The following is a 12,002-nucleotide window of genomic DNA, read 5'->3' on the forward strand; positions in this document are numbered from 1 at the left end:
GGCAGGGCAGGAGGAGCCCAACTCTGGGAAACAAGTGGGACTGAGTGCTCTGGGAAACTCGGGCACCAGCTAGGATCAGTGCTTGCAGTCAGCAGTGATAGGAGGTCTCTCACCCCAAAAAGAAGACCTTGATTAGTCAGGGAAGACACATAGCTTCAAAACCAAAAACCAAAATAAGTCACTCTGAATCTCCGTAGGTTAAAACTTTTAAAATACTCACTAAAGGATAAAAATATAATCTACTACTTCTGAAAGTTAGAGGTGGGAGGTGGAGGACACAGCAACAGTTTCACCAATAAATGTCAGGAAATAAGAAATAAACAAAGGAAAATGATATTAAGCAGAAAAAAATTACAGTTTAGAAGTAAGTTTAAATATATTAGCATTTACAAAAAAAGGTAGTGAACTTAAGATAATGGAAAAATACAGCAAGAAAAAAAGAATCAATATGGTTAAGTCTCGAAAAGATAGTATTAGCCAAATACCAAATTTCAGAATGAAGCTTATGCAATACAATTTGTATAAAGTTGCATACCTGCCCCAGCTGAGGGCAACTGGATAGATTGTCCTGTACCTAGGTAAGTGTTACAATGAGAGAGAAAAGCAGCCAGTAACTGGTGAACATTCTGGGCCTGGTTAATGCCAAGTTTGTGTTAAATATTCCAGTATGCCAACACAGTTGCTCTTTTCTTGCTCTTTGCTCGCTTGCTTGCTTTTTCTTTCTTTCTTTTCTTTTCTTTTCTTTTCTTTTCTTTTCTTTTCTTTTCTTTCTTTCTTTCTTTCTTTCTCTCTCTCTCTCTCTCTCTCTCTCTCTCTTTTTCTCCCTCTCTCTCCTTCTCTCTACTTTTTAAAAGATAGGTGGGGAAGGCAGACAACTGCAGGCCAAGTGACTGGGAACGAGGCTATGAGGATGTATTGGAGTGGGAGCAGCTGACAGCATGTTTGACAAGGAAGGAATGACTTCTGGGATCTCCCACACAGACCAGATCACTGCACTTGCAGGTAGGTGAGGGAGCTGAGACAGAGTGGGTTTAGAGGGGGCAAACCGGAGCAAATGTCTGGATCAGGCCAAGGCACCTGCCCATGAGGGAGACACAGGCTAGGCTCAATAGCATTGCCTGCCACCCCCTGGCACATACACGGCACAGCTGGCTGGGCTAGGCTGCAGTACCTGCCCGTGAGTGTCGGAGCACGGGGTGGACTACATTAGGCTGGGACAAAGCACACAGCAGAATGTGAGATTACCAGATTTGGATGCTGATTCTGCAGGGAGATTGCGGGCTCACCTCCGTGGAACTGCAGCACCTACTGATTTAAGCAGAGAGCTGAGTGCAGTGACAGGCTGAGCCAGGTTGGGCCACAGAACTCACCTGACAGGAACCCAACTGACACTTGAGAGAGTGTCAGGAGGCCAGTTGGGGCCAGGTTGCAGCACCTAGAGGCATAGGCAAGGGCTGTGGCTAAGATCAAATTATGCTGAGCAGGGCCACTGCCCCTGCTGGCATGCATGAGATCTGGCACTGGAAACAGGCATGGTAGGAGAATTTGGGGAACTCCGTGCTAGGCCAGGTTCTTCTGGGAAGTACAAGAGCTGAAGTTGGGGGCAGGCTAAGCCAGGTACCGCCAGGCCTCATCACATGCTGACACACACAAGAGCCAGAACAGCATGTAGGCTGTGCCCAGCTGGACTAAGCTATAACACCTGCCAGCAAGAACTGAGACTGTGGTGGGCCATGCTAGACTGGGTTGAAACACCTACCAGCACATGCAAGAACCAGGACTAGGAACAAGTCTGGTGGAGGAAATCTGGAAACTCATTTGCTGGGCTGCAGCTCTCACTGGTGAAGCAAGAGCTGGCACTGTGGGCGGACCAGGGTGGGTAAGGCTGCAGCAACCCTCAGCATGCATGTGAGCCGGGTCTGGAGAAGGGCCAGACTGGGCTAGGCTCCAGCACTCACTGAAGGTTTAGAGACAGAATGGGTATGGGACAGGCTAAATTAGGCCACAGTACCTGCTGGTGAGTGCCAGGACTGAGGGCTGGCCACATTAGCTTGGGCAGCAGTACTTGTTGACACACATGAGATCCCTTGCTGGGATCAGGCCTGAGAGGGGAACTTGGGGAACTCCCCTGGTAAGCACAGCTCCTGCAGATGACCATGACAGCTTGGGCTGGGAAAAGGCTAGATTATTATTGGGCAGCAGCATCTGTTGGCATACCTGTGTGCTGGGACTAGGGGAGAGCCAGGCAGGGTCAGTCGACAGCACACACTGGCATGAGTGAGGGCCAGGACAGGTTGCAGGCCAGGCCAGAAATGACCACAACACCCACCAGTTCACATGAGGGCTGGTGATGGGCCAGATTAGGCTGGGCTGCTGCTCTTGCTAGTGAGAGCTGGGACTGGCGGGGGCAGAGTGGGCTGAGCCAGGTTGTAGCACCTGCTGGTGAATGCCGAAACTATGAGCAGGCCATCTCAGACTGGACTGCATCACTTGCTGGCACACATATAAGACCCATGGCTAGGAGTAGGACTGATAAGTGAACTTCAGGCTAGGCCTCAGCATCAGCTGGCAAGTGTCAGGACTGGGTACGAGTCATGTCAGACTGGACCAAAGAAGCCCCTGGCAGGTGCAAGATCTGGGGCTGGGAATATGCCTGGTAGGGAAACTGTGGCACTCCTCTGTAGGCTATAGCTATCACTGGTGAGCACAAGAACCAGAGTTGAGCAGGGCCAGGCTGGACAAGGCAGTGGCACCTGTTGGCATATGTGAAGGCCTGGTCTGGGGGCTGGCCAGGCTAAGCTAAGCTATAACACCCATGGGCGTGCATGAGAGTTAGATGGAATATGAATGGGCTGGGTTAGACTGCAGCAGAGGCTGGTATGCACAAACCCAGGGCCTGGTGTGGGCCTGGCAGGGGTTACTGTGTATTGCTCTGGCTAAGCCACAGGATCTACTGGTATGTGTGAGGATCAACTTGTGGAGGGCTGGCTGGGCTGGGCAGCAGCATCCTTCAGTTCATGTGAAATATAGGGCTGGGGTGGAACTGACCAGGCAGCTGTATCCACTGATATGTGCACTGGTTGGTACAGGTGAGAGACCAGACATAAGAATCAAGTCTGAGACCACTCTGGGTGAGGTTTCTTGGGGGACTCCCCAATTAGTTTTCTGGACATAGACCCTGGCCACAGGGAAAATCACAGCATGTGGTTTGACCTTGGAGTACTTGTGTTGGGACTGGGCCTCCTTTAATTGCTGATGCCTGTGTGGTGGACAGCATGTCCAGGTGCACATAGGAAACAGCCAGCTCTTCTGACAGCAGAGGATATCAACTGCCTCACCAGAGGATGGAAAGCAGAACAGGATGGGCAATTCTCCTGGCCAAGCTTTGCAGCATGTTCCTGGGTCTGTAGATGTACTAAGGTGGACTTTGCCAGCCAGCAGACCTTGGATTTTCTCAACCATGATGCAATGAAGCAGACAACATCTCAGAACTATGGAAACCACTCAAGTGACACCTTCGGAATAATCTTCCCCATATCAGGGTCTCTAAGCAGTCATCAAAGAACTGTCCCCCATTCTCAGTGACTGATGTAGTTTAACACCAAGGAGCACCCCCTCATCCATTTCTCCCCTGCAGACACAGGAGAAAAAAAACTGAAACATTTGTGCCATCCTCCTTCCTCTGTACCTGAACCTCTCCGTCCTAATTAGAGGCCCAAGTGGACATGCATCCTTTTCAACTAACGTAAACAATGTTAAAAAGAAAATAAATGGGGGGAAGGTAGGGGGAGGGGTTGGGGGAATCCCAGAGCCTATGAAACAGTGTCACATAATGCAACGTAATTGATGAAAAAAATTGTATTTCTTTGTAATGGACCCTCAGCTGTGTACACTTTATTTAAATTTTGTAAATAATGTAATAAAACAGTAGAATCGTTTGCATGGGACATTAGTTATCACCTTTGCAATGGTATATAATAAAGCAGTTTGCTATTTTCAAAAAAAGAAAATAAAAAAATAAAAAAATAAAAGTTTTAAACCTGTAGACCAATGTTTTGGTACTTTTTAATTAGCACACACATGGAAATTCAGACTAGTGTTCGCCTCTGGGAAGAACAGAGATGAAAGGAAACAAAAGGCGCAGCTCACGGGACCTCAGCTTTATCAGTGAGGTTTTCTTCATTTCTAAAGTATTGTGGGCAGGCGTTAAACTTAGCAGTTAAGGTGCCAGCCAGGTAAGACAAACTTATCCCATACTGGTTTGCCTGGGTTTGAGTCCCTGCCCTCTACTCCTGACTCCAGCTTCTGCTGATTGGCACCCTGGGAGGCAGCAGGTGATGGTTCAAGTAGTTAGGATTTTCAGCCTTTGTCTGACCTAGTCCTATTGCTGTGGGCACCTGGGGAGTAAAGCAAGCCTGCTCTCTCTCTCTCTCTCTCTCTCTCTCTCTCTCTCTCTCTCAAGAATTCTAAAATACCAGACACATAAGAATAATAGATTTAAAATTTTCGACAGTGGTTACCTATAAATACTAGGATTTCAGGATGAGTGAAGTGAACAGGAGGGACTTTAAAAAAAGATTTATTTATTCATTTCAAAGGCAGTTACAGAGACAGAAGGAGAGATAGAAAGAGAGAGAGAGAAAGAGAGAGAGAGAGAATATCTTCCATCTGATGGTTCACACACCAAATGGCCACAACAGCCAAGGCTGGGCCTGGCCAAAGCCAGGAGCCAGGAGCTTCATCCAAGTCTCACAAAGGTGCAGGGGCCCAGGCACTGGGGCCATTTTCCGCTGCCTTCTAAGGCACAGAACCAGAGAGCTGGATCAGACATGGAACAGCCAGGAATTGAACTGGGATGCCACAGGTGCCAGCTTACGTCAGTGTACTATAGCACCAACCCTGAGATTCCCCCACAGATTCAATTTCATTTTGTTGTTGTTTAAAAAAAATTACATTAATTAATTTTGAATTCATTTCATGATCAGATCATCAAAGCAGGAGGTAAAAACTGAAATAAGATTAAAAGCCCGAATATATGCCCTCTAAAAATCCTTGTTGGGCCCAGCACAATAGCCTAGTAGCTAAATCTTTGCTTTGCAACTTCCAGGATCTCATATGGCTGCTGGTTTTAATCCTGGCTGCCCCGCTTCCCATCCAGCTCCCTGCTTGTGGCCTACGAAAGCAGTGGAGGAAGGCCCAAAGTCTTGGGACTCTGTACCCACTTGGGAGACCCGGAAGAAGCTCCTGGCTCCTGGCTTCGGATCAGCTCAACTCTGGCCATTGCGGCTACTTGGGGAGTGAACCAAAGGAAGAAATATCTTTCCCTGCATCCCCTTCTCTGTGTATAACTTTTCCAATAAAAATAAATAAATCTTAAAAAAAATCCTTCTCAAAGGCAAGGAACCAAAACTGTATGTTAAAGTGTGGGATGCAGATTTTGAAAACTAAATGAAGACTTGGAGGTTGGGAAGGGGGAGGACTTACTTAACTCTCAAAACACAAAAGCATGTCATATAAACATTCAGAGACAAAATAAATCAGTCTCAACAAATTAAAAAAAATCCTTAAAGTTTTCTCTCACCCAAGGTACCCCTGCAGAAGTCTGTAGAAAGCTCTCCGATTTTATCAACTCATACGTCAACTGCAAATCAATACCATAAGATACTTAACATTATAGCGTTTCCCCCATGGGTCAGCTTAACTTGACTTAATGTCCTCAAAGAAAATCCATCGTTGGATGTTCTACTTCCCTCTTTTGTGGATTTAGATCTCATGCTTGGGGAGGCCATCGTGTCCTTCAGTGTGGCAGTAGTTCAAATCTGGATTGTGGGCACCCACTCTCATTCCTTTCTGCATACAAGTTTAGGAAAAGACAAAGTCATACTCCACACCCTGAGCTTGTGGTCTTAGTTTTATAACATGGTGGTCACATGGCTGTCACCTGGAAACCATCTTTGTGATGTCCACCTCATTGTGACGATGAGGCCAGTAGGCACATTCTCAAAAATCATGCTTGCTTAGCTTCTGTAAGAAAGCCAGAGGAGGAGCATTCTGTTTCTTGGGGGAATAAAATCATCCAATCGCCACAGCTTTAAAAATGGCTTGGTTATCATTTTCATAACGTACATGAAGCAGAACTGGCTAGTGAGGGACATTTTTGGATCATATTGGATAACAGACAGTAGGCTCAAGGCATTGCCTACTGCAATTCTGTTGAGGTCAACCTAGAAGCCTTGACAAAATTGGTATTAATAATAAAGCTTTGTGAGGAGATTTTTACTATGCGTGAGGGAAAGATAGTGAGGGTAAGAGAGAGGGAAGGAGGAAGGGAAGGAAGGAGGCAGAGATAAAAAAAGGCGGGGGGACAGTCTCTGACAATAAAGGCAGAATAAATTCCTAAAATTAATGGATATGTCTTTCTGGATGAATTCCATAAGAATTTGTATCTACTATTAGATGAAATACTCCATAGACATTTAAGGACAGGTTTATCAGGGGTGGGCACTGGCCCATAGTTAAGTTACCCCCTGGGATACTTTCATCCCATATCACAGTGTCTGAGTCCTGGCTCTGTCCCCTGATCACATCTTCTTACTCATATAGCCTAAAGGGGGCAGTGGTGATGGCTCAAACAATTGGATACCTGCCATACATGAAGGAGACTTGGAATGAGTTTCCAGTTTCCAGCTTTAGCCTGCACCAGCCTAGGCTGTCACAGGCATTTGGGGAATGAAATCAGCAGATGTAGGAACTCTTACTTTCTCTCATAAACTAATAATAATAATAAAAAAGATAAGAATCATGGGGTAAAGGCCCAACAGCTAAGATGTCACTTGGGACACCTGCATCCTGTATGGAAGTGCCTGGGTTTGACTTCAGGCTCCACTTTTGATGCCAGCTATCCGTTAATGCATGCTCTAGGAGCCCACAAGGGATAGCGCAACTACTTGTGCCTCTGCCACCCATGCAGGAGAGCTGGACTAAGCTCTAAACGCTTGGCTTCAGACGGATGCATTCCAACTCTTGCCAACACTTGGGGAGTGAATTAACAGATGGAAGACCTTCATTTTTTTTTTAAAGATGTTAAAAAATGTTTTATTAGAAAGGCAGATATATATAGAGAAGGAGAGACATAGAGAAAGACCTTCTATCCACTGGTTCACTACCCAAATGCAAGCAATGACTAGGGCAGAGCCAGATCGGACCTGGAATTCCATCTGGGTCTCCCACAGAGGTAGCAGAGGCTCAAGTAATTGGGCCATCTTCTTCTGCTTTTCTAAGGTGTATTAGCAGGGAGCTGAATCAGAAGTGGAAGAGTGGGTACTTGAACCAGCACTTACATGGCATGACAGCTGTTACAGGCAGCAGTTAACTTGCTGTGCCACAATCCCAGGCCAGATGTCTCTTTCTTTTTTTTTTTTTTTTTTTTGTTTTTCGTTGTATGAAGCGACTTTTTTTTTTTTTCAGTAATTACATTGTATTATGTGACACAGTTACATAGATACTTGGGTTCTCCCACCCCTCCCCAAACCCTCCCACCATGGTGGATTCCTCCACCTTGTTGCATAACCACAGCTCAAGTTCAGTTGAGATTCCCCCATTGCAAGCATATACCAAACATAGAGTCCAGCATCTTATTGTCCAGTCAAGTTCAACGTCTTCTTAGGTATACCCTCTCTGGTCTGATGACAGAGCTAGCAGAGTATTATCCCAGTCAATTGAAAGCTCCATCATACCATCAGCAAAAATTTACATCATTGTGGAATTAAATGACATAGTAATGAGTAACCAACATGTTGAAAGTGAATGCGAGTTCCCAGCCACCTTCTGTGACCACCTCACCTATACTTCAATTTAATTTATACACAACATATCAGATGTCTCTTTCTTAAATGAAGCTTTTCAGAAAACAATTTGAAAGCAGGAAAATAATAGGTTTGTCAATAATGATAACAATGTTTGTTCTTACTCTCTGCCATGCAGTAGGCACTTCACTTGTTTTCTCATTCTCATATATCTTGATATACAACAAACATATTTCATTGTGGTTTATTACACTGCATTCCTCTCCACCAAAATATGTATGTATTCCTTCTTTAAAATACTAGCTTCCAGTACAATACATAACAAAATGACCATTTTTTGAATACATGAGAGATTAACTGCGTATATTAACATAATGGCTGAGGCTGCAAAATTATTTTAAAGTTATCTTATATAATTAAGTCTGGATTGTACAAAATTTGAATTCTGCTAACCACAGCATGAAATGAAGTGTAATTTTGCTATTTTACAGAGGTGCTTGCTAAGAATATTAGCAATGATTTTTCAAATAAAACTATTATGAGCAATAAAGGCTCAAAATAAAAACGTAAAGACAAAGGGTCTTTTTTTTTTGTAGTTATCTTGCTTTTTGCTCTTCTTGTTCTAACTGATAGCAAAATGATTTAGGAAAATGAACACTCTTAAAATTTCAACTAAGCTGCTCAATATCAGGAAGAATAGTGAAATAAGTTGTAACAGGGCAAACATTAAAATTCACCACAAAATGATCATTATAAGAAAAATGGTCACTGCCAAAAAAATGCATTAAATGAAGGAAGTAGAACATACAAATTGTTTACACAGCCTTAATTGTTCAAGGAGAACAGGGAGAATTCTACCTGACAACATTCCAGCTGTGTTTAAAAGTAAGCCCAAAACATTTGAAATTGAGAAAATATCATGAAACAGGTGATTACATGTTTATTGTTCAAAATTACCGAGTGAATTTGATCAGCTTTTCTGCTGTTCAATTAAATAAGTTCTTCCTATAAATATCCCAGGGCTTACCACCAGTCTAAGGCAAGGTTCTGAGTGGATTGTGTGGCTAGAACACAAAAGCTGTGCCAACTCTACATGGAGGAATCTTGGAGTACAGATGCAGTGGCTTTATAGATAGATACTGCAGGTGTACAGGCTGCTGAGTGCTGAAGCTCAATAACTGCTTTTCAATAGAAAGATCAGCAGGAGACACAGAATAAAGGCAAGGCTGCAAAATCAATTGGTAAAGCAGTGTGCTGTCAACCCATAAAAATGTGTTACCACAGTATAGACGGTGTCTCACATTTTTACATCTAAGTCTGTAGAAAACAGAGAAGATAATTTTTGATGATATTCAGTATTTTATTTTATTTCAGAGTCGGGAAGGGAGACAGAGAAGAGAGAATGCTCCCATGTGGAGGTTCACTTCCCAAATGCCCAGGAGCTGGGAATTCAGTCCAGGTCATCCCACCTGGATGGTGGCCGTGACCCAAATATCGGAACCGTCACCTGCTCCTTCCCAGGGTGCTGTATTAGCAAGAAGCCAGATTAAGAGTAAAGTCAGGACTCAAATCCAGGCACTCTGTATGGGATGCAGGGGTCTCAAGCAATGTCTTAACCACTGTACAAAATGCCCACCCTTGCCCTGGAATTTCCCTTATCACCTTCCCAACTTCCCTCCCCCTGCCCACTGACTTCCCCTAAATTATTACTATAGTTCTTCATAAACTGTCATATAAATCATTGCAGGCATGGACAATGGTGAAGAGTCCAGCATCCTATTGTCACAGTTTTATCCTATTGTAACAGTTTGATTGGGAGTCCATCCTTAACTTGGAAGTAGAGATGCATATTGCATTGTATCCTCACATCTGGATATGATAGTCTCCATTACACAGTTACTATACTCCCCTTAAATGAAAAGCCACAATACAAAATCAATAACAGGAAGAAAAATAGAAATTTACAACATCATGAAGTTAAATAACATGCTACTGGATATGATAGTCTCCACTACACAGTTACTGTCTGGAATTTCACAACATGAAAAGCCACTAAACAGAATCAACAACAAGAAGAAGAAATTTAAAATGCCATGAAGTTAAATAACATGCTACTGAGTGACTAACGTGTAATTGCAGAAATGAAAAGAAAATCAACAACCTTCTTGAAGAAAATGATGCTACTGTATGATCTATAAGTCATTGAAGAATTTAATGAGGAAGTGTTTTGAAGAGATGAAACTAAAAAAAAAAAAAAAAAAAGGAAAACCAAAATCCATGAGATACAGCTTCTGCTGATCTTTGTTGGTGAGATGTGTCTCCTGTAGGCAACAAATAGATGGGTTTTGTTTTTTAAATCCAGTCTGCTAATTATGACATTTGATTGATGAATCTAAGCCATTTACATTCAGGGTTAATATGAATGGGTGCTAATTTGGTTCTGTCATTTTAGCCATGGGTTGCTCATTGGTTGGTTTACTGGGTTGTTCTTCGCATTTGCCTTTGATTTTGGTGGGCGCTATTCCTTTTCTCTGTCAAGAAAACATCTTAAAGTATTATTTGCAGGGCAGGTTTGGAAGAGGCACATTTTTTTCAACTTTTCTTTATTGTGGAAGGATTTTATTTCATTTTCAAAGACAAAAGAAAGCTTTGCTGGGGACGTTATCTTGGGCCAATCTGGAATATGTTGCTCCATTCTCTTCTGGTCTGTGGAGTTTCCTGTGACAGGTCTCCTGTGAGTTTAATTGGCTTTCCTTTGTATGTCAATTGATTTTTTTCACATGTACATTGAAGGAGTTTTTCCTTATGTTTGACTGAAGAGAGCTTGATTATCATGTGTCGTGGTGAAGATCATTTTGGGTCAACCCTGTTGGGAGTTCTGTGATTAGGAAAATTCTCCCTTATTATTTCATTAAATACATTTGTAAACCCAGCTTCTCTTTCTGCAGGCATGGACCTTCTGGGACTCCCATAAATCTTGCATTTGACGGGCAGTTCTTTGGGTTCACCTGAGATCTCAGTGAACACCCCTTCCCACCTTGTTGTTCTTTGAGTTCCGGCTGCTGGTGTAATTCAAATTGTCACTTGCTGAATGCTGCTGAAATATAGGTCATTGCAAAACCACACCATTGTCTTCCCTGCTTTCCTGTGTCTGTCATTCTCCAGGTGCCCCCTCTGCTGTCATTCTGTCCTCTCCTATTTCCTGGAATGTGCTCTCTCTGCTTCATACTGGCTAATGTTTTCCTGCCTGTTTAAACGTGTCCTTACCCTATTCTGCTAGTGAACATTTTAATTGGGATAGCAATGATGTTCATGCTATGACAGGTAGTTCAGTAAAAATGTAGTAACAAAATATTATGTTTAAGTCTGGCTTCATTTTAGTAAAAATAAAAACAAAGAACAAATGATACACCTGCATATGCAGTGGATAGGGTCTCGCCAGTCAACCACCAGGTAATTCACGTGCAGTGCAATTATAACTCTATTACTTATGCCTTTGTATGCATTCCCTCTCTCTATGCGTTCTAATCACTCTATGCATTCAATACATAGTTGTTGTAATAACTGACATTAAAATATTTTAATTAGAAAGGTTTTTTTCCTCTCAAGTTGTAGTTTGTTCAGCAGCATGTCATGACTTTAGCAGCAGCCCTAACTCAGCATACCTAACATCCCTTGCCGGCTAGGTGATGCAGGGAACCTCACAGGCTGCTATAAATTGCAGATGAGACACACTGATGCTCTCAAGTGCTTTGCTCAGAACCTGCTATGTCAGGAAGTGTTATTACGTCCTAGATTAGGGGGTTCTTTAGGCCCTTCAGGAGAAAATGACAGAGATGGAGTGCAAATCCACACAGATAACTGCAGAACTCAGAATAGGACAAAGCTGGAGGTCTTGATGGGACCTATGAAGACATTATGATAATGAGGGGGAGATGGATGATGATATAGACTCTCCAATGATGAAGACTAATGTTCCCAAATTGTTTCCTTTTTTTTCCCCAAAGCAATGGTCAACAAAGAGCTGTGAAGTCTAGGTTCATCAAATAGCTAAAAGCAGCTTCATTCTGCATAGGACATGGTGATGAATTCGTCTTTTTGAACGAGCTCAGATAAAATTATCTGGCCCATTTCTCATCTTGTAATGAAGAGTTGCTAGGGCAACCTCTCTTGCTCAGTGCTTCATTTCCAAGGTGA

At 43.2% G+C, this 12,002-nt stretch overlaps 1 protein-coding gene across 8 annotated transcripts in view; it reads right to left on the reverse strand.

Annotated features, from left to right (window-relative positions):
• Positions 1 to 12,002, reverse strand: part of VWA3B (von Willebrand factor A domain containing 3B) — a 222,942-nt gene that overhangs the window by 54,607 nt on the left and 156,333 nt on the right. Inside the window, exon 20 of one of the 8 annotated variants that reach the window (XM_058667565.1) lies at positions 5,750 to 5,850. The exons of the other annotated variants lie outside the window; for them this stretch is intronic. Coding sequence (XP_058523548.1) covers positions 5,764 to 5,850 — 87 coding nt within the window. The 3' untranslated portion in view covers positions 5,750 to 5,763. The remainder of the gene's footprint in view (positions 1 to 5,749; positions 5,851 to 12,002) is intronic. 8 annotated transcript variants of the gene reach the window in all.

Source organism: Ochotona princeps, chromosome 8 (assembly GCF_030435755.1).
Source record: "Ochotona princeps isolate mOchPri1 chromosome 8, mOchPri1.hap1, whole genome shotgun sequence".
Classification (NCBI taxonomy): domain Eukaryota; kingdom Metazoa; phylum Chordata; class Mammalia; order Lagomorpha; family Ochotonidae; genus Ochotona; species Ochotona princeps.